Here is a 23309-nt window from a genome sequence, read left to right on the forward strand (position 1 = left end):
ATTGATATATATCAAGAATGAATAGATCAAAGGCAGCGAGATGACAGGTGATCAATCAAATGTCAAATCAAAACTAGCAATCAAGTGGAAAGCTGATTTTTCAGTGGGTGGGTCTGGCAGGAGAAAAATGAACTTTCATATTACACTTCCGAGAAACAAAACCCCAGCATACTATTAAAAAAGCAATTAAGCAACCCAAAAGGAAAAAAAATCCTTTAGAAGGTCTATTGTACTGATCCATTAACCTGTTCCTCTTTTGGGGGGAGGGGAAGGGGTTAGTAAGGAAAGATTCAGATGGGATACCCTACAAATCAATTTACAAAGTTTGCAACTCTCTCTGGGCAAAGAAAATCCTGAGCTGTTTCAATGTTCTATTGGGCATTTTCCCTTTTCTTTTCTTTCTTTCTTTTTCTTTTTCTTTTTTTTTTTTTTTTAAGAGAAAGAGTGATTAGATTTCCAAGCATATTTAGAAAGCACATTGAAAGGTTCATTCCTTTCCTGGGGTGGGTTTTTTCCACCTTGGCGATCAAAGTTAGTCTCCTTGCTTGCCCCAAAGCCAGCCTGCAGCCCAGGGCTCTGGCATGCCTCACACTTCGGCGCCCCAAACCCCAGCGAGCGCAGACGCTGTCCCTCGAGGCCAGAAGCCACTGGCACTGACCACGCGGAGGGATGCGGGGGTGGAAGGACTGTCTCCCTACCCCGCACCCCAAATCCACAACCCAACTTTGGCCGGAGAGGCAAGAAACAGACTGGGAGAAAGTTAGGGGTGGGGTAGAGGGTGGAGGAAAAAAAAGTTTAAGGAGGGAAGGCTTGGTGGGACAGCTTCCCCCCCCCCCCCAAGCGGAGCCTGCAAAGGGGAGGATTTGGGAGATGGGAGAAGGAGAGAGAGGGGATGGGGTTATTCGCGGGGCAGAGAGGGGCGCCCGGCGCGAACTCCCCCCACAGCTCAGGGGGTGGCGTCCTGGGGCACCCGGGGGCTGGGAGGGCGGGCGAGGAGCTCGGTGCGCCCCGCAGCCCCGAAGCGGAGCCGAGTCTCTTACCTGCCGCCCGCTTGGGTGCCTGCTGTTTCCTCCTTGGCATCGCTCTACTTCGCTCCAGTCCTACTTCTGGCGCCCCAGCCCCGAGCCGCGCGCGGGGGCCCGCTGCTCGCTCGCCTCTCTGGGTGTCCTCCGCCTCCTGCCCGGTGGCTCCTAGGGCGTCACTCGGCCTCTGTCCCCCTGGCGATCCCCCCTGCAACTCCTCCACCACGGGCCAGAGACCCCCCTCTCCGGGCGGCAGACACGGGTGGCTTGTGCCGGCTGGTTTGAAGCAGAGGTTGGTTCTGCCGTGTTTGTTTGTTTGTTTGTTTTGGATTTTGTTTTCCTCTCTCTCTCTCTCTCTCTCTCTTTGTTTTTGCTTTTTTGGAAATTTTTGGTTTTTGGTTTTTTTTTTTCTTTTTCTTTTTTTTTTTTTGGTGACTGTTGAGACACTTGATTTCTTTATTAAACATCCAAGACCGGGTTCGGATGGAAGGGACGAGGGGCGCACACGCGCCACACGCACACGCGCGCGTAAAGATAAGGGGGAAAAAGGCAATCCTGGGAAGGTAGTGGTTTCTTCTTCTTTTTCTTCTTCTTCCTCCTCCTCCTCCTCCTCCTCCTCCTCCTCCTCCTCCTCCTCCTCCTCCTCCTCCTCCTCCTCCTCCTCCTCCTCCTCGCCGGTCTCTATGGCGGATTCGCGCTGGGGGAGAGAGATCACTCACTGTAGATTTGCGGCCGCTGTCAGATTCCCGTCGGTGAATGATATGCGAGAGGACAGGAGCGGGTTTGGGAAAGACAGAAAATCTGGAATTCACTCACTCACTCACACACACTCACACGCACGCAGACACACACACAGACACACACACGCACACACACGCGCACGCACTCGCGCTTCCTCTCACACACTCACACCCCCCACATATGCGCGCACACACACACACACACACACACACACGCACGCACGCTCACACACTCACACACACAAGACAGGGCGAGGCGATTCCAGCAAACATCGATCCCGCTGAACAAACTGAACATTAACAAACTCCTCCTCCTCCTCGTCTCCCCGCGACCTGATGACAGGGAGAAATTTACTCCCCAGCCGCAGAGCGCCAGGCAGAGGGAGTCTATTAAAGGGACAGTGTCCCGCCTCGGAGAGGGGCTGGGGGCGGGGACCCCGCGCACCCGCGGCTCCTCGCGGCGCCCCCCTAGCTGGGGCGAGGACTTCCCCCCCCCCCACCCCAGGCGCGGGGGACACCGGCGGGGGAGGGGGCAGGACCCGCAGGGTTGCGGGGAGGAAAGGGGGGCAGGGTGAGGGCCAAACTCCGCAGCTGGGAAGGGAGCCGCGGGGCGGGGGAGGGGGCCTGGTTAGCCGACCTGCAGGGCCGTTAACAATACTTATTCGGAAGGTGAGAACTTAGGTCGGCTCCGGGCAGGCGGGGAAGGGGGACGGCGCCTTATCCAGCAATGACCTCCATCCCCCAAGTCTCTTAATCTGACCGCGAAGATGTACTCCCCACCCCCACCCCAAGTTCAACGCCCCCGCCCCTCCCGCCTTCCTTCTATAACGTGGATGGTCAGAAAAGCAAAACATCTCCCATCTGCCTCCTTGATAATTTAATCCCATATTCTCTTTGTTTTGTTTACATAGTATTTATTGAGCACCTACTATGTGTGTGCCTGTTCTGGAGACACAGAAGCTACAGAGAAAGGGAAGATCCTGGCCTCTTAGTGTTTATATTCTGATGGGGGAGCAGAAATGTCACCCTCAGATGTCCAGTCTTTGCATAAATGTCACCTTCTCCCAGAGGTCCATTTTACTTGAAATTTTCACTTGCACACACACACACACACACACACACACACACACACACACACTGTGTCCCATTTCTCTATTTTATTTTTCTCTACTGGTCATATCAATATCACATACATTATATATAGGTTTCTATTTTGTTTATTGTCCTAGTTCTTTTCTTGGAATATAGGCTCTGTTGGGAAGAGGGACTTTGCCTCTTTTGTTCACTGTTCCATCCCCAGTGATGGGAAGGGACAAGACATATAGTAGGCTCCTGATATAATATTTGTTGAATGAATGAAAAGCAGGCAAATACACAAGATAACTGCAGAGCGATAAGCTCCACGGACATGTTTAAGTAGGGTCTGTGACAGTGTCTGAAAGAGGGAGTAGCTTTAGACTTGATGTAGGAGATGTCACCAGAGCTGAGACAGATTCCAGCCAACATGTGACTGTTGAGCCCAGTGTGGGCCAGGCCCCTGCCTAGGTGCTGAGGACAGGTCTGACCTGGACCCTGCCCTCAAGAACTCTCATTCCCATGGGAGAGACGATTAAAGAGGCAAGTGATGTGTGTGGGGCAGGAGGTTTACTTAGGAGGGCAAATAGACTTGGACTTGGAGGAAGAGAGTTTGCTTATGAGGAAGAGCTTCATGGGGAGAGTTAAGTCTAAGCTGCTTCCTAAATATGAAGGAGCGAGGCAGAGTGGAACTCAGACAGCCAAAGCCTTAGAATAAGAAAGCAGGCATTGTCCAGGGCTTCCCCAGACAGGGCTCTGGCTGCCTGCACCCAAATCCCCTGAGGCCCTTGTTAAGATGCACATTCCTAGGCCTTACCCCAGAAGATGATCTAACCTCAGCTCCACTGACATTCGGGGCCATAATTCTTTGTTGTGGAAGCTGTTCTGTGCAATATCAGCGTTTGGCAGGAACCCCTGCCTTTACCCACTAGATGCCGGACCCTTCCACCCCAGTCCTGCCAACCAAATTGTCTCCAGACCTTGTCCAGTGTTCCCCACCACCCACCCCCCCCCCCCTCCACCACCAGGGGACAAAATCGCCCCCTGGTTGAGGACCACTGCTCTAGACCCTCTGAATCAGAAACTTCTGGAACAGGGCTTAGGGAATCTGTGTTTTGAACAAGTGATTCTCCTGCTCACTCCAGTTTGAGAACTTCTGCTAAAAATAGCCTTTGTTCTTTTGGAGCCAGACATATACAATATGTTTACAATATTGTACTATACAATTGTATACTGTAACATAATACATTATAGATAATATATGTTACAATATACAAGGACAATTGTATATTGTATATACAACTGTATACTGGAACATATATTATCTATAATATATTATGTTACAATATACAATACGTATACGATATTATATGACTATAAAGCAAGCTCAGGCTTAGGTATTTTATAACTTAGGATTTCAAGGCGCGGCACTGTTACCATGGTCACTGTGATGAGGTTTCACCTGGGTCTACTCCTCACTACCCGCCCCCCAACCATGTACCCATCTCGGTCAAGTATAATAGGGATGCCCAGCACTTAAACCCATCTACCTACTTTGCCCTCTCTTGTGGAGAATGACCTAGGGTGACCTGTTCCACAGATATTTTTCTGAATGGTTCTTTTAGGGGCTGTAGGAAACATAACTTTCCCCATCCTACTAGTCACATGCCATTGTCACTGTTTGTAAAGGGCTGATTAATCTTTTTTGTTGTCGAATCATTCTTAACACCCACACTTGGGGGGAGGCACATGCTCATTTATCCCTTTCACGTAGGTGACACAAGGTAACTCGCCTGCCCTAAATCACCCAACTGGCCTCCGCCCATGACCAACTGTCACCCCATCCCAGCCTAGCCCTTAGGCAACTGAGGCACAGAAAGTCCTACTGCCTAGTTGACAATGTCAGCAAAAGGGTATTAATGCTAATTCATTCTAATTCCCTCCCACACCTTTAAGGAGTGCCAGGGGCCACAGCTTACTGAGTAAAACCCCCAGTCCCGCTGGCTAGGGACCACAGTTACAGGATCAGGACATACAGACCTAAGGCCTGAGCAGAAGAAAAGACCGCAGTTTCAGCGAGCTCACCGTGAATCCTCCCTGGAGGAGCCCTATGCCTGCTGACTGGGTGTTGGTACTGTGTGCAATCATTTAACCGGCGTCTACTGTGTTAGGTGCCTGGCATTGCACCAAGTACAGGAGAGGCTGGAATGTTTAAGATAGGATCCCTGCCTTCAAAGGCTTCTGTTGAAATGACCTCCCAAAGACTTGGCGTTGGACCCACCCTTGGAGAGGATGAGGAGGGAAATGGGTCACAGTAACTGACTTTGGGCTACGGAATCTCTCCCCACCTCTCTCCAGGGCTCGTCCCTTACATTCTTACTTACATTCTTACTTTAATCTGTATTTTTCGCCCTACTGCTACTGTTGTAGAGTATTTAGCTTAGTTATCAGCAAGGAAGATTTTGTCTACCCCAGGTGGATGCATAACACAACGGTACCCAGATACCGTTCAGTGGTGTAGACATGACATTGGAAAACGTGAATCGCACAGCGAAAAGGTTATTCCCTTTCGTTTCTCTTTCAATCCGAGAACGTCTCCGTTTGGTGCGAGGTGCAACTTTTATGCCTAACAATTGCTGACTTTTATTTCTCAACCAAGAAACCGCAGATCTCAGGCTTAGAAGCTTGGGAGGGGCAAGAGTTACCTGGCTAGACTCTTAAAAAAGTGGTTTGTTTTTATTGAAGTCACCCTAAGTTGTTACTTCTATCTTAGCGAAAGACACTGCTCTCCATTTATGGTAGCGATCTGAAGTTTGATATAATTTATGGGTTTAAAAAATAAATATAGCTAAGGAATGAGGGAAGAAATAATGGTTCAAGGGGGTGTGGAGATTGCAAAATGTGAAAAAGGTGGTATAGGCATGACTAGAATTTGCAAAATACTTGGTTAAACCACAGACTCTGGCACTTTTGGAAACTTCTTCCAAGAGCTGGTGGCTTAGGATAATGCTATGTTTGGGTCTCCAGGGAACGTAGCATCCTCAGATCTAACACTCAAACTCTGGGATGTGTAAAGGCATGAACTGATTGGAATGAGGCAAGCGTATCTTCTAGAACACGGATTCCCACACTGGCTCAATGTCAGAATCACCTGGGGATTTTTTTCTTAAGATAAAGAAGCGGGGGCACCACCCTAGAATTACTGAATTAGATCCCAGGGTGGGGCCCGAAAATCTGAAATTTTAAAAGTTCCCAGGTGATATTGATAAGGTGCCAGGCATGGGTACCTTCCCCTTTGCAGAAGCTGAACTTTGTAACAAGTGAATCAAGTTAGTAGAAGTCATTGCACACAAGGAAGAACCAGGGTGTCTGTTCTTGGATTCACACAAAAGGGCGGCTATGGAGCCCTCTCATTGCACCCGCGGACCCTGTGAACGCCCCCATTAAAAGCACATTTCTATCCTACTGATTTTTGTTGTTGCTAGTGTGCCTGTCTTATCACTGGACTCCAACCCAATGCAATTAAAACCACCACTTGCCACGTGCCTACCTTGAGCTTGGCACTTCCTGAATGAGTGGGCACTGGGGCAGCCCGTGGGATTCTGGAGCGGAGGGAGAATGCCTCAGTTAACGCAACACCTCCTATCCCAGCTCCAGGATTTTGCGTCTTCTCTTTCCAGAAAGATCCCTCCCCCAGGTCTGTTTTTCCTCCTTACTCTAAACTCAGAGGTCATCTCCTTTTGCCCCGGCCATCTGTGCCATTCTTTGTCTTATCTTTCATGACAGTTATGACCATCTGTATCTTCTTCATATATTTGCCTATGTATTACCTGTCTTTCCTAATTAAAATGTAAGTTCTGTTCACCTCTATATCCTCAAGTCCAGCACAGTATTGGTGCTCAGTGAAAATTTGTGGACCGATTGAATACCAAGTGGAGCATTCTTGCAAAGAAGGATGCACAGAAAAAAAAAAAAAAAAAAAGATTTGGGCCCACTGTAGGGCCTTCATTAGTCATGGGTATAGAGCATTTCAGCTTGTGCGCCTCTTTTCCAAGTGATGCTGCCCTCCCTTCCCCAACTTCCCTCCCTTTTTTCCCTTTTCTCTCTCTTGTCTATTACCTCCTTCAGATCCCCCCTTAAATACCACCTCCTTCAGGCAGGCTTCCCGGGTGGACTCCAAGTGATTCAAACTTCTCTATCCCTGTCTTCTTAAAACAAAGAGTCATTATAGAGTATGATTCCAAATACACGAGTAGACAAACAGGCAGAACCAATCTATGCTTGGATATCAGGGTAGCGGTTACCTATGAAAGTGAGCACGAAGAGGCTACTGGGGGTGGGGTGGGGGCTTTCATTGTTCTTAACCAGGATGATTGTTATTGAGTGTGTCCGTTCTGTAAAAATTAATTCAGCTGCGTGCTTATGATTTATGTGCTTCTATACATGTACATAATGCTTCAATTAAAAAAAAAAAAAAAGCAGTGTTCTCAAACTTTGCTGTGTATCATGGTCAACTGGGGTGATTTAAAAAACTCAATGCCTCGGTCTTACCCCAGACTCATTACATCAGTCTGTGGGGGCGGGATCCAGCCATCAGTATTTTTAAAGCCCTCAGATGATTCCAACATGCGGCCAAGTTTGAGAGCCAGCATACCATACGATTTTGCCCTTGAGGATATAATTCATTGCTTTCCTCTTGTGTCATTTAACTCATTCAGGATATCCCTCTTACCAGTACTGTTTTGTACAAACTTTAAGGTGGCAGTCTTGGGTTATTTTCTTCCTTCCCACGACACCTGGTAAGGCATCATATTGGTGGGGAGAACCAGACAAGAGGAAGTACCAGAAGAATCATGGAAAGCAATGGGAAGAAAATAAGGTGGGGGTGTTGGGACAGAGCGTAAGGGGTTGGGGCAGGACAATTTAGAGTGGGAGTCATGGAGAGCCTTTCTGAGAAGGGAACACTGAAACAGAAATCTGGAATACACAAGGCAGCCAACCAGGAGCCAAGGCCTGAAATCAGAAGAGACTTCTGTGTTTCCAGAACACAAAGGATACAGCGATAGGGGTCCAGATTTCGAGAGCCAGCCAGGGAGAGGGGAGCAGAAAGGATGCAGGAGAAGTGGGGTGTGGCTGGGTCACCGGGGATATCATGGGTCCTAATATCAAGTATGAGTTTTATTCTCTGCCGTTGATAAACGCCCGTTCATTTATTTACATCCCGACACAGCTAGTCCAGTAGAGTGGATTTGTTCAACCAACACGGAAGAGAATCTGTCTCGTTCTGCTTGGTGGGAATTTGCTCTCTGAAACCTGTCAAGGCCGGTGACAGTAGAGTCTGGAGACAGTCAGGCATTGGCAAGCTTGCTTCTAAGGAAATAGCCTCCAAAAGTTGGTGGGCTCTCGTTTTGAAAACTGTTTGGATTTGGCTGGGCGTAGAATTTCACAACAACGATTAAGCACTGTGTGTTTCTCAGGTGGGCCCGTTGCAGAGTGCGCGGGCCGGGAGTGCAGGAGCCGGTGCATTGAACATACATCACATTTCTCCCTTGGACGCGGCTACCTGCAGTGGTGACGGTGTTTTTGCTGGCGCGGAAGGATCCAGACCACGTCGCTGGCCCAGTACTCCATTGCTCGACTTCATTAACCACAGGAAGACATTAAGTGAATGTAAGGACCAGAACAGCCTGGAAACCATGTGAGGAGGAGCCTTTAAGTTCTGGGCTCCGGTATATTTTATGCCACCTCGACTATGCATCAAGCTCTCCTTCCTGGACTCATTAGAACTGTGTGCCCAAAAGTACCCCTCAGCTCTCAGAAGCAAATAGAGAATGATATAATTCACTCTGAGAACACCTTTCTGTCTTATCCGGAGCATGTCTTATCTATTATGATTAGGCATTAGGCATCCTATTGTCCTGAAAATTTCATGAGATTCTCCCCTTGCTTGCGAGGATTATGTCAAAGTGACTTGTCCTGGATGCTGTTTTCGCCCATTAATACAACTTGTCTCCTCTCCTTAACCATTGCTGGGAGGGCCAACACAGCGAGGGAACCCGCAGGCTTAAAATGGTCAAATAGTTCAAGACTGTTGCGAATCCTCTGCTGAGAAGGCCTGTGTTGTCTTGCTTTGGGTTCCCTGAGAAGCAGACCCTGAGATAAAGATTTGAAAGCGAGTAGTCTGTTTGGTACATGAGCTTAGAAAACTCCAGTAGGAAAGGAGGAAAGTGAACACAGTAAGGCTACCAACATGCAGTGTGGGGTCAAGCAGCTGCTCACTGTGGGTAAGAAGCCTTAGTCCTGCTGGGTTGAGTCCAGTGGAGCTTAATGTACTTCTGAGATATCCCTCTCGAAGAGCGAGAGAGCTGGGGTATTTACCCGTCAGTGCCTGCCAGTCATTGCATAGATGTTGTTCCTGGCCTTCCCCGCAGGCAAAGAGCCGCCGGTGCGGGTGGTTCAATGGGGGTGTGAAGAAATGGGCAGGGCACCAGGTGGGCACCCAGGAAGAAAGAGAAGTGTAGATTTGGAAGCAGACCTGCACTTGAAAAAAATACTTCTGCTACTTACTTGCTAAGACTACAACCTTGGGCAAGTTGTGGAGCCTCTCTGGGCCTCAGTTTTCCCATGTGTGAAATGGGGACAATTAAATGTGCGACCGATTCCATTCGGGGGCCCAGAGAGGAATTTTAAACTAATGTAAAATCCACAGCATGACGCCGGCACATAGATAGGACTCCCAGGTCTTTCGCTTTTTCATTATAAGTATTCGTTGATCGACTATTGTTCACGGAGTGCTTTCGGATATAGATACACGTGAGGTCTCATCTAATCTGTGCTGGGGGATAAAGCGAATATCAACTCAGTCGTCTCCACGTGCAAGGGCACCAGTTTACGGAAGCCAGTCAGGGGAGGTCGGATCCTTACGTGGTGAAGGCAGCAGACCACAGATCCAAGCCACTGGCAGCGGAAACCTGCAGCCAGTGCCTTCCTCTCTCTCCACCTGAGTGTCCCCTCCTCCCACTGACATTCCTATAACCCCTGCTCCAGGCGAGGCACTGGGCTGGGTACCGGGGATGCGGCAGGGAACAAGGCACCTGTGTGGTTCCTAAGGAACTTAAGAGTCTAGGACAAGAACAGCAAATTACAGTAACGATCGTAATAGTTGCTAACACTCAGGAAGCACGTGGTGCTGGGCACTGTTCGAGGCGCTTTCAAACAGGAACCTCTCAATCCCTTAAAACCATTCCACGAGGCCAAGGGCTTTTGTTGTCCCCATTTTACGTATGAGAAACCCGAGGCACGGAGAGGACAGGCAACTTATCCAAGGTTGTGGAGGCAGCAAGTGGGGAAGCTGGTTCAGACCCCGCAGGTGTGGCTCCAGCCAAGGGCCACCAATGGCCACGCATGACTCACTCTCGATGGTGCTGTGGCCTTGTCACGAGCTGATCGTCCCATTACGTTCCCTGTTCTGCTCTGCAGTTTCAGAATTCTTCAGCGTTAGCCTGCGTACTTTTCCCCTGCAGAGTGAAAACAGATTCCTGGGCTCCCTGCAGGATCTCGAGGGATCCTGCGTCAGTAAGTTGGTGGGATTTGAGAACGCGTATTCCTGACAAGCTCCTAAACGGCACCGATGCCGAAGCTCCACGGACCCCATTTTTTGGGCTGCCCGGTTTCCAACAGGGGTGATGTTTTTTCCTCCCAGGGGACATGTGACGATGTCTAGAGGTCGTCACAGCCCGGGGGGTGGCTACTGGCATCTAGTGGGTAGAGGCCAGGAGTGCGGCCAGATATTCACAGTGCCAAGGCCCCTCGCAGACAAAGCTGATTCAGCCCCAACACGTCAACTGGGCCGAGGCTGACAACGCCGGGGTAGGTAGCCCAGCCTCAGCAATTGGGACCTAAAGAGGAGTCGCCCGGGGGTCTCGCTGAAAACACAGATTCTGATCAAATAGGTCTAGAGCGGCACCTGTGAGTCTGCATTTCCAAAAAGCTCAAACAGACACTGCAGACGCTTCTGATCCAGGGAACAGGCTCTGAGCAGCAAAACCCAGGATACACCTTGTACAGGCACAGGTCTGGAATCAAAGCTGAGGACACAGCGAACTCCTAAGAAAGAAACCTGAACACCATCCTAAATTAGTTTGGAATAAAAGGAACTCTGAGTTTCAATAATCCTCTTAAAACTCCCTCTCCACCCCCCCGCTCCCCATAGCAAGATTTTTGGCCTTTAAAAACCTACACGGAGGCAGAAGGGCTCAGAGGAAGGAAATCTCCATTCCTCTCTTTGAGGCAGTTAGGGGCTGATTTAAAATGAGGAAGGACAGAGCGTGGTCAGAACTGCCTCGCTTCGGTCCCCAAACATCAAATCGAGTCTATTGTTGCCCGGGATCGTGGCTTCTTTCCAAGAGCCGCGTGCTGACGGTGGGGTCTGCCTCTGCCTGACTTTCAGGTCTGCAAATGTGAAATGAGAAAGTGGCTGTTTTTAAAATGGTTGCTCTCTTGGGAAAGGGGTATGGGAGAAAATGGACTCTGTGCGTCCAGCCCTCCAGAGATGGCACCCCGGCCCCTGTGATAAATGGCAGCATTAACAAGGTTTGGTTGAGAGGGGACCCACAGATTTATGACTTCCTGTCTCCGCCAGCAGATGTCATTATGGCTGACAGAACAGAAGGCCTTTCAAGAGCTAGCTGGGGTGGAGCTCGAGGAGGGGAAAAATAAAATAAAATAAAAGGCAGAAGCCAAAACTAGTGTTTGTTCGGTGGTGCTATTGTTGAGACTGTTATTTTAGGGACACGGGGAAGTTCTACATTGTGCCGCACGCCTTGTAATATCTCTGAGGTCCAGCTTTTGAAGATTTAGGCAGAAACTCTCCCAGGAAGCACAAAGTTTAGCTTCACTCAAAAAAGAAAACCTTGCAGGGTTTCATTCCCGGCCCGTTTGTACCCTTGGATGAAGCAAATACTGCGGTGAATAAATGTATATTTTACCCTGGACCATCAATTTGATGGGTGTTTCAATATATTTGTTTTACAAATTCAGCAGCCTGTTCTGAAATTCGTTGCATATACGTATAGTTTGACCCATCTTAAAATGGTTTCTAGGATGTCATTGGTATTTCATGTGCCTCAATTTTTGGCCGTATTGACAAATGGTAGAACGTTGGCACTTCTCATCGGGCCCCAAACCCATATTAACAGGTACGGTAATTACAGGTCAATTTCACATTTTCTCTTAGTGATCTTCATCTGAAGCTTTGCCTTCTGTAGGTAAAGGAAGCGTTTCTCATTTTTTTTGTTTTTTTCTGATTGATCGTCTTATTTAAAGGACACTTGAATGTATTCTTTGGGCTCAGGTAATCAGTGCCCTAAACTATGGCCCAGAAGGAACAGCTCGGGTGACAGACACGGGGCTATCTTTAGTCCTGTCTGCAGCAAATCATTCCCCGTCGTGACCGCATGACGAGTGTCACTTGGCAGAAATGTAGAATCACGGAGGACTTCATGGAGGACAACCATGGGGGTCTCCTTTGCCCCTGGCCTCTTAAAAAACCAAAAACCCATTTCAAGCAAAAATCTGATCGAGGGTCATCTTCTATAATTAATTAACAGCTATCATCTCGGTGTATATATTATAGGGAATATCTGATTTTCGAAATAACTCTGCAGGGATGAAAACAGCCACTGCTATAGTTCCTTTCGCAAACTACTTTGGAGTGGCGGTTGGTGATGTGTTTCACTAATCCAGGCTCTGGAGACTCACGCTCTAAATTCTTTCTCTAGCTCTTTTCACTCACTACTTGTGTTGTTCTGGGTAAGTTACTTAAGCTGCTTCCTCACCTATAAAAGGTGGACAATAATAGCCCCATCTCTTAGCAAATTTTTAAATGAGGATTGAATGCAGTGTTTGTGAAGTAATTAGCCAAGGGCCTGGGCCAGGATAGGAGCTCAATAAATTAGCTATTGTTATAATGATTAATGTTAAAATATCTCCACTCTTTACTATTTCACAGGTAGACACACAGAGACATAGACTGATTCATTGGCCACCCAGAAAAGAAATCCAATAATTATAATAACATTAATTGTCGCTGTCATATATTGAGTGCATACTAAGTGCCAGATACTGTGCTAAATGCTTTACATGCAAAATCTACTGAAATTAATCCTTACAAAAACTTTTTGGGGCCAAGTATTATCCCTCCCATTTTACATATAATGAAACTCCGACTGGATCCTTTAAGCCAATGGTTCTCAAACTGCGGTGTGCATCAGAATCACCCCTGCAGGGCTCGTTAAAACAGATCTTGCTGGGTCCCATCCCCAGGGTCTCTGATTCAGTAGGTCTGGGGCGGTATGGGGTGGAGACCCAACGATTTTTATTGTGACAAGTTCCCTGGGTGATACTATTGTTGCTGGGGGCCATATTTGAGAACCGCTCGTTTCACTAACTTGTTCAGGGTTTCACAATGGGTAGGTGGCAGAGTGAGTTTTCAAATTTAAAAATTTGCATAAATGGAAAAATGCACTCTTAACAAATACCCATGTGACTTCAAATTTCCTGTTATCCAACTTTGGAATGCACAGCTGATGTGTGAATTCGTGGTGCACAATGGTTTGGATAGCTACTTGTTTGAGTTAAATATCCTGACCCGTGAGGTTTCGCAGCACAAAGCAGTTCACAATACCCTCGGAGGAGAGGACTTCAGGAACATTCTTAGGAGGAGCACCAAGTACTTATATCATCGCCCCTTAACCACCCAGGCCCTCAGCACCTCTGCTGGGGTGCAGGAGAATGCGAGGGCGGTGACCCACTCCAGCTGGAGAACTCATTACGAGTTTCAAGGTGGAGCCCAGCTGAGTAAGCCACACCTGGATGCCATCTGTGCCTGAGAGGCCCAGTGTCCCCTTGGTCTCTGACCTGAGAGGACTCTCAAAAGACAGCCCACCTGGACACCCGAGGGTCCTGGATATGTCTCCATTGAATGCCTAAGATCCAGCCTTTCCCACTGTATAGGTGAGCCTCTCCCAACCAACCAGCCCAGGGGACCACTGGTACAGGCTCCCATCTAGAATAAGAAGAAGATGAGCTCTGGCTCACACGGTAGGGTTTGGGAACATAGAAGAGAGACCTCCAGAAGCACCTGGTGAAAGACGGGAATGGAGGCAGAGGACGCAGGCACAAAACCAAGATAAAGCCCAAAGTCCCTCAGTGGGTAAAGTAATCCAGCAAAGGGTCATGGGTACCTTCCTCATTCAGTTGCAAATGAAAAGAAGTGGAGTTCAAACACACAGGCCAGATTCACATCAAGGAATGTAAACACTCAGGGACTTGAATAAAATAAGTGGTACCCCTGATGGAGACGGAAACTGGTTGGTGAAAGGTTGTGAATTCCCATTGCCATGGGGCAGGACGGAGGAACAGAGAACGCACTGGATTTCTATCAGGAGCCTGGCATTTTAGTGCTCTGTAGAGAACGGCCCTGCCAATCTTTGAGGACCCTTCCTTTTCTGACATAGGAAGATACTATTTCCTCATTATGTCCACTCTCTCACTCATTCATTCATTCATTCAGAAAATACTTGCTGAGCACATATCATGGAGAAGGTACCCAAGTACCCTTAGAGATATTGGGGGCAGGGATACACAGATCCAAAACCCTGATCTCATGAACCCTATTGTCTAAGGAGAAGAGCAAGATAAAATAAAGGAAGTTACGGTCTCTAATATATCAATTAGGAGGTGAAAAGTGGTATGGAGAAACATGAAGAAGAGAAGGTGATGTGCGTTGTTTCCATCCCCAACAATAATAGCACCATTGATAAGCATGCTTCGCTCACAAAAGACAGAACATGAAGTCAAACTGGCCTAAAGACAAAAGGAAACATTTCGACTGCACGCAACTCAGAAGTCCAGGGGTTAATAGCTGTAATGGGCACTGCTGTTCGTCCTCCGTCATTCGCTCCATTCATCCTTTCGGATACAACCCGACTTCCACGCCAGTATCTAACTCTTCCCTGTTTAATCTGTGTATTTCTGGAAAGCAGCCCCCTCTCCTCCCTGAAAAGCCAGGGCATGAGCCAGTCAGCACGTTCCATTCTCCCCTGATGACAGTGATTGGTTCTCAGGTGGGCAAAGGGTCCAATGAAGCTGAGTTTCTGAAATTTTGCTTGGGATCTTTCATGTAAGATACCACGAGGGGAGAAATGTTACTGGCAGCCATTGTGTAACCATGAGGAGGCCTGCCTCAGAATGTAGTAGAGAGATGGAAAGAAAAAAGCAAAAACACCTAGGTTCCGGATGATACTGTCCATCCATCGGATAACGCACTCTTGAATGAATTATTCCTGTTTCTAGATTTACAGTTAAAAGAGGCAAAAACCCATCCCCTTTATGGCTTAGAACCATTTAAGTTGGGTTTCTGTTCTTTTAAATAGAGAGAGTCCTGGAATTAAAACATCTAGTTCAGAAACAGCAACATCCAATTGCTCATCAATGACCTCAAAGATCTCTGCACAGTTTTCCTTCTGTGTGGGCTTCCCTCTCAGCCTGGCTCTTCCCATGCTGACCACCAGCAACCTCAGGCCCACATTGTTTTTTCTGGAAATGCCGGGAAGGTTTTGCACTCATTCTGGCTGAATTAGCTTAGGCCATGTATCGATTTCCAGACCAACCACTAGGCCAGGGGGATGGAATACTGCTGACCCTCTCTCGGGGCCAGGGATGCTACCTGGCTCACTAAAATCACATTGTTTGAGAGAATTGGTTCTTCCAGGAAAAATTAAGAAGTTGTTACCAGAAGGGTGAGGCATGGATGCTGGACAATCAGAAGCTATAAAAATTCACTATAATATCTAACTTTTTAAAAAAATGTTTTAATGTTTATTTTTGAGAGAGAGAGAGAAAGACAGGGAGGGGGAGGGGCAGAGAGAGAGGGAGACACAGAATACGAAGCAGGCTCCAGGCTCGGTGCTGTCGGCACAGAGCCCAATATGGGCCCCGAACCCACAAACTGCGAGATCATGACCTGAGCCAAAGTTGGTGCTTAACTGACTGAGCCACCCAGGTGCCCCCCTAACTTTGTATTTTTGTGCCTCACTTTCCCCATTGGTAAAATGAAGAGTTGAGAGAAAGTGATAACCCACAATGTTTTTTTACCACCAAGGACCCTCTTACTTGCTCTCCTCTGCTGCCCAGGGTGGAGACCAAATTAAACAAAATTTAAAAGATTTAGTCTATCATTCATCCGTCATCACTGATACATCCATCCACCATTTGACAAACCTTTGTTGACTATCCACTTGGGATCATATTAATGAAAGAGATTGGAAGATCCACTCTTTTCAGTGAAATCTGATGGGGGGGGGGGAGCATGTCTGCTGGTGCTTTTCTTTCTGGGCTAAAAAGCCAGAAGCTCGATAGAAGAATGTTTTGTGTTCACATCTCTTCTCTTCTACTTGGAATGGGGCATGTGATGCCTGGAGTTGATACAAAAAATCTTGCAACCAGGGGGTGATATCTATCAAGGGTCAGCAAGCTGAGCACAGGAGGGACAGGAGGGACGGGGGGGACAGTCACAGCGTGGGGCCACGATGGGGCACCATCCCGGGGTCTCTATATCAAACCTAGACTCATATGCGTCCAGGTTTCTTACTAGGGGAGATCATTCAAAGCTTCATTGTTTAAAATTTTTTTTTTCAACGTTTATTTATTTTTGGGACAGAGAGAGACAGAGCATGAACGGGGGAGGGGCAGAGAGAGAGGGAGACACAGAATCGGAAACAGGCTCCAGGCTCCGAGCCATCAGCCCAGAGCCCGACGCGGGGCTCGAACTCACGGACCGTGAGATCGTGAGCTGAGCTGAAGTCGGACGCTTAACCGACTGCGCCACCCAGGCGCCCCTCAAAGCTTTATTGTTTAAACCACAGTTAAAAGTGCTCTGTTCCTTGCAGTTAAATGCGTTCCTAACTGATACATTCAGATCTAACAGGTGCCCCAAGCAGCTTGTGGTATGAAAACATCCAGTGAAACAATAATTGCAACTGTCACACGTGTCCTGAAGAAGGAGCACAGAGGAAGCACAGGGAGCACGGGGAACTGATCAAAGAAACTGCACTTAACAAGTAGTAACGTATTTCTACCATGTTAGAGAATTAGATCAGAGGTTGAAAATTGTTCTTCAAGGACCACACAGTTCATATTTGGGCTTTGCAGCCCTGTCGGCCTCTGTTAGAGCTACTCAGTTCTGCTGGTGTTTTGCGACAGCAGCATAGACAATATGGGAATAAGTGGGCGTGGCTGTGCGCCAACAAAACTTGATTTACAAAAACAAGCAGCTGGCTAGATCGGCCTAAGGGCCACACTTCACTTGTTGACTCCTGAATTAGATACACATATCGAGTATTCGATAAAAATGGGCACTCGACTGTGGCTTGTAATACACTCATTAAAATGTGGAAAATCTCTCAAAAGTCTACGTTACAGATCTCCCAATGCCAGGTCTTTAAGCTCACGCGTCCTGTGACTCAGCGATTCCTCCATCCCGTCTTCCTTTCCTCCCACAAAAGTGAATTGAGGGGCGGGTCCCCTGGACAGCTGCCCGGGGTGCTAATCTATAAAGAGCTTAACGGGGGAAGTTGGGAAAACAAACATTTGCCTTTCTCTGACAGAAAAATAGACCACTGTACGGTGAAACGGGCAAGCACACAAAAATATAACATTCGTTAGCCCTGTAATATTTTGGGTGAGGATTTTTGTAACTAACATACACTGCGAACATACAAAGTAGTTAGCTCCAAGATGGCAGTTGTGGTTAGCAGAAATTCCGGAAGCACATAATGTGTGGTGTACTGTGATTTACAAGGGATGTGATTTATATTGCAAATATTAAACCTTTTAATATACCTCCCAAGAAGTTTGCTCGGCTCACAAAAGTCACAGTAGAATGCCGAAGAAAAACTGAAACTGCCGAAAAGTTGGATATATTTTGTCTGACTTCTTTAAAAAATATATTGATTCTGTTTCCACCAATGCAAGCAAATTGTAAGTAGTTCTGATCCTGGGGGCGGGGGGGAGGGGTCTTAAAAGAAAATCAGATCTTCTCCACCCTCACTAGCAATATCTTGGACAAATTAAAAAAATTTTTTTTAGCGTTTATTTTTGAGAGAGGGAGAGAGACAGAGCGTGAGCCAGGGAGAAGCAGAGAGAGAGAGGGAGACACAGAATCCGAAGCAGGCTTCAGGCTCTGAACTGTCAGCACAGAGCCCGACGCGGGGCTCGAACCCACGGACTGTGAGATCATGACCTGAGCTGAAGTCAGATGCTCAACGGACTAAGCCCCCCAGGCGCCCCAATCTCAGACAAATTTTTAAAGCACAGAGGGTCGAAAAGTCACTGGATTATTGAGCCCTGTGGCTCTCATTAGATTAAGGCCCATGAACTCAACTGCCCGTTGTATCCAGGAAACTTCCAACATGGAATGCGTTGGATCTAGGGAATTGGGAATGGTGGGACTGAGGCATACTGGAGAGCTTATGCCCTGTCAAGAGGAGGCAACCTCTCTACGAAATCCATATAGGATTCCAGTCTGTTGTTTTCCCTGTTAGGAAAAATCTCTAGATCTTTAGAAAATCATTTTTAAAAAGTGTTCAATTTTATAAATTCTGTGCAAACCAAGTAAAACATGGTTGTAGCTCAATCATGCCTTAGACCGTAAGTCTCTCTCCCTTCACACACACACGCACACACACACGCACACACACGCACATCCAGCCACACTCTCTCTTCCAGGCAAAAACCATACATTCCTTCCACACCGTAGTCAGAAGATGCCGGACAATGTTCAGGTCGAGCCATACATCTTAACTGATCAGATTTCTCAACTCTGCTTTTCCCAGACAAGATGAATTGTTGTAGAACAAGGCATCCCTTCCCGTATCTCACGCTCTGGATCTATTAGTGTCGCTATTTATGGAGAGGAGAGAAGAGAGTGATAATTTATACATACATTTGTTTTGTAAAAATTACACTCCAATCCTCTGATTGGCTTGTGTCCCCCAGAATATCACTTCTCTGTGATAGATGGTGTGGCTGCAAGGGGAAATGCTAAATTGGTTAAGAATTTCAAATTTTTATATTGCCGCTATAGCAAACCGTGTCATCTACTGAGCATGGTTTTTTTCCCCTTCCCAAAATGTCACAAAAAGCAAAGCGATCACAACAATTTACACATGCCAAACACATTTGTCTGATCAACAACATAGAAAGAACTGCAAAAGAAATACCCCTCCTGTACAGAAACGCAGGGTTTAATCTGGTTTTAATACTGAAATATCATATTTTGAAACATTTTGTTTAGGCAGGAGACAAAGCTGGTATAAAGGAGAGGAGCGACAACAATCCTACTCCGGGCACTTAAAAAGTTGGGAGTTGTGAAGCACTTTGGGAAGAAAAAAATACTACATTTACTCATGTTAAAGAAATGTTTCTGCATTTAGTGTAAAAAAAAAAAATGCTTCCAAGATGATAATGAGCAAAGCAAGATTTCCAAGTTCGGTGCAATCCTAAACTGAGCTGCTATATGCTGCAGGAAGATACTTTGGGGCACTAAATCGTAAAACAAAGTAATTGAATTGTTTGGTGTAGTGGACTCCAGTTATTGTTGCTATCTAACTTCTATTTGTCTTCCTCATTCAGATAACACCACTTGGAGTTCGATTCTCTCCCATGGTCAGCCACGTTGTTTTTGCAGTATTGACCTTTGCCCCAGTTTATGGGATGGACCCTGACTGGCTAAAGCCGATAATCCTAGCCTATTCTATGCCATCTCATCCTACTGGCTACCATGATTTGGTCCATGATGGCAGAAACCCAGTCAGAACAGACGAAACCTGTGTAGAAGTTTTCCAGGGCTTCTGGGAAAAACTAAGGGTCTCTCTCCCCCTTGAGAGCCACTCCTTCTGTGGTCCGCATAGTGTGAAGATATAAAGATGTGAACAGCCTCTTTACTACTAACATGGAAGACCTTGGAACCGCCAACAGGAACCTGTGTGAGGCCTGAAGAGGTAGGTGATGGCTTCTACCACGGAAGGTAGAAGGCAAAAGGAAATACGGAGAGGAACAAAGCTGGTCCTTGATGATACTACATCAAAGTGTTCCTGAAGCTTGCATCATCCCTGGCCTTTTCAGTGATGCAAGTTTATACATCACATTATTCTTCCAACCATTGTGAGCGGGATTTCCTGCCATTTTCATTAGAGGGGCTTCGAACTCAAATTTTGGTTTTATCAAATCGATGACAGGTTACTACCCTCTCAGTGAGTTATCCTGGGAAAATGGGGTCATACCGTGGGTTTCTGCTTCACTATTTGATTTAGTGTGTTGTTTTCAAATGGATACCTTACCTTCTTAAATCATTTTCCTACTAGTCTCCTTGTCCACACTTTACAACGCACATCAAGTCCTGCCTTCCCTATGTATTAATTACTGAGCAAGAATTATAAACACCGGAGTTTTATCTCTGTTGAGGCTGCCCCAAGTAGTGGCTAAGAGCACATGTGTTACATTACACAGACATGATTTTGAACCCTGGCTTTATAATTTACTAGCTATCTGAATTTGGACAATTTACCTAAACTCTCTAAGACATTTCTCCCAACCTGTAAAAATATTGTTAATAATAACATCTTGTCTTAGGCAACTTTGTGAAGATAGAATGAGATAATTCATGTATAACATTTATCATGGTGCTTGGCACAGAGTAAATGCTCAATAAATGTTGCTGCTGTTGTTATTAGTGTTATTATACTTATCAAGGAATCTACCATATTGAAAGAGCCCAATAAATCTAATCTTCTGTTATTAGAAGATTACTAATACTGGCTATATGAGTTGTTTAAAAATTGATGAATGGATAGTTGAATGAATACATGATAAATTAAAACATGAATGAATGAATGAACGAATGGGAGCTGGAAACTGAGAGGCAAGGCCACAAAGTTACAGGGCTGGGCCAGGGGATAAGCAGGAGGAGGACAGAATAGAAAGCCACGCTGTGCTTTATGAGAATGCCCTTCCCATGATCTGTGTCCCCGTCAGGTGGAATGTTCTGCAGGGCTGCTCCCTTCATACTCTCATTACTGCAGGTCATTTGTCAGGAGCTTTTTGATGGGCAGCTTTACAGATAGCCATAAAGCAGCACTTATGGCCAAAGTCATCATACTTTGTTGAGCTCTGTGCTTAGGGTGTCCACATAATTTTCTCTTTTTTCTCTGGGTTCCTAGTCACTCAGTGCACAGATGGAATTTAGTGTGGATGGCTTAATTCATTCCAGTGGCCCCCCCATAGCCTCTGGGATAAAATTCAAAGGACCTCAAAACCCAAAAGGCCAGTAAGAATAAGTAGGATAATGTGGGCATTTAATGAGTTCTTAACTTTAGTACAGGCCTAAGACTTGCCAGGTCAAGATAGCTGGCCACTTTGAATGGACCACCCCATCCAACCTTCACAATTGTATATGGCAGCTACACTCATAAGCTCAACATTGCTGATGAAGAAACAGAGCCACGTCAAGGTTACATTGCTTATTCAACTTTGCAGGGCTATGGTGTGGCACCGATAGGATTTTATCCTAGCCAGCCAACAGCTGGAACCTCTGCCCAAAGGGCTTTAGTCTTCACTATCATCTACCTTGTGTTGACTCCTACAGCACTTGAAGCTACAAATGCAACCGTCCCTCTGCTTGCCTTTAGAGTCCTCCGAAAAGAACCCTACTGAAGTGATTTCTTAAAATAAAATTCTTCAAATGTGGCGACATTAGAGTTGCTTTGGGATGATTTAAAGAGCTCATATTTATAGATTTCTTCAAAGAAGAGGTGTTTAAAATTTCTCTTCTTAGTCCATTATCCTCAGTAGCCAATAGATGGGCACTTGGACTATAGTCTAGACCTGGAATTCAAGGGACTGCATGGCATTCTCGGTGTTAGGCATCTGAACTACCCACCTGGTTCTCACAGCCAAGCTTGGCCAGGCTGGCTTTAGCTGGAGTTCTCTTTTAGACATCCTTTTGTCTCAAGTTGGCCAAGAAGGTACGTAATTTGCAGGGCCCCACCCCCCTGCCCCACAGAGCAGATTTAGGTGAGGGATTTGGAGCTGAGAAACAACAAGTTAATAACTAGCACACTGGCAGCTCACCGAAGTTCTCTTAACTCTGAGAAGGGGCTGCAGTCCACGGGGATGGGTCCTTGGCAGTCAGTTTTGTGCTGTATTTGTCCTCTATTGGACAGAGCAAGAACACATGACTCGAGTCAGCCAATCACATTCTGTCTTCCGGGAACGATCACAGAACCCGAGTCATGTAACAGCTGGGGAGACCATCTTCCACCAAACAGATGTAGCTCAGAGGAAACTTGTCTTTCATGATTATAGTCTAGAGCAAAGCAAGTGAAGTAGAAAGGAAAGGAAAGGAGAGTGAGCGAGAGAGAAAATATACCTCGATGGCTTTCTATTTACTGAACCCGTCTCTTGGGAGGGTTGGCTCACACCCTAGTCTTTTAATGCCCTCTGAATTACCCCTACCCTTGTACAAAAGATAAATGGGCATTTTGCATCAGCTAGATAAATTGATTTCTATTCTTACCCCCCAAAATCACAGATTAATAAGACAACCAAATCTTTACTTCTCAGAGCAGATTCAAATCCTTTTTGAGACAATGTGTCTTAGAAATAACATAAATAACTCTATGGTCAGAAAGATGGTTGGCCAACTTCCTTGACAAAAGGCAAGAAATAAGAAGAGCTATTTATTCAACGTTTTTAGTGACAAATGACAATAAAAATTTTGAAATTGTCTTTCGGCTTCTCATTTCTTTAAAAAAATTATTGCAACTTATAATTGTTAATTTTAGGACAAATAATGGTAGCGGTCAAGAAAGTTAGAGACGGAAGAAGGATAGAAACCACCAGAAAGGGGCACCTGGGTGGCTCAGTCAGTTGCGTGTCTGACTCTTGATTTCAGCTCAGGTCATGATCGCAGGGTTGTGGGATCGAGCCCTGCAATGGGCTCTGCACTGAGTGTGGAGCCTGCTTAAGATTCTCTGTCCCCCTCTGCCCCTGTGCCCTGCTGGAGCTCTCGCTCTCACCCCCTCTCTAAAATAATGATAGTGATAATAATAATAATAATAATAATAATAATAATAATAATAAAAAGAAATCACCAGAAAAACTAACTATAATTCAAGAAGACAAATGACCATTTTGATGGGAGTAAGACACACCCCTAGCAAATGCCTCACCTTGAACAAGATGTAATAATGCTTCCTCTGATGGCGACCTCACCCAACAGCTAAAGAGGGAGGAGAGTACGGAATGGGAGAAGGTGAGGGAGCTCTCTGGTTGTTAGAGAGGAAGAAACCAAGCTCAAATGAGTTTAACAAAAGGGGAAAGACGAGGCTTTTGCTTTGCTTTTGCATCTGGGAAG

The 23309-nt window shown here is 46.4% G+C and overlaps 1 protein-coding gene and 1 long non-coding RNA gene across 7 annotated transcripts in view; one reads left to right on the forward strand and one right to left on the reverse strand.

The window, feature by feature from the left end:
- Positions 1 to 2100, reverse strand: part of TSHZ2 (teashirt zinc finger homeobox 2) — a 458545-nt gene extending 456445 nt beyond the window's left edge. For 3 of the 6 annotated variants that reach the window (XM_045444195.1, XM_045444196.1, XM_045444197.1), the window contains exon 1: positions 1041 to 1647. In XM_045444195.1, the coding sequence (XP_045300151.1) occupies positions 1041 to 1080 (40 nt within the window). In that variant the 5' untranslated portion in view covers positions 1081 to 1647. Of the gene's footprint in view, positions 1 to 1040 lie in introns of all 6 variants that reach the window. The other 3 variants (XM_045444200.1, XM_045444199.1, XM_045444198.1) reach the window with 2 other exon arrangements.
- On the forward strand, positions 1204 to 22681 carry LOC123579990. The gene is made up of 2 exons (XR_006703053.1): positions 1204 to 1314; positions 19529 to 22681. It is a non-coding gene; the product is annotated as an uncharacterized LOC123579990 (long non-coding RNA).
- Positions 22682 to 23309: the final 628 nt, after the last annotated feature.

This window comes from Leopardus geoffroyi, chromosome A3, assembly GCF_018350155.1.
Source record: "Leopardus geoffroyi isolate Oge1 chromosome A3, O.geoffroyi_Oge1_pat1.0, whole genome shotgun sequence".
Classification (NCBI taxonomy): domain Eukaryota; kingdom Metazoa; phylum Chordata; class Mammalia; order Carnivora; family Felidae; genus Leopardus; species Leopardus geoffroyi.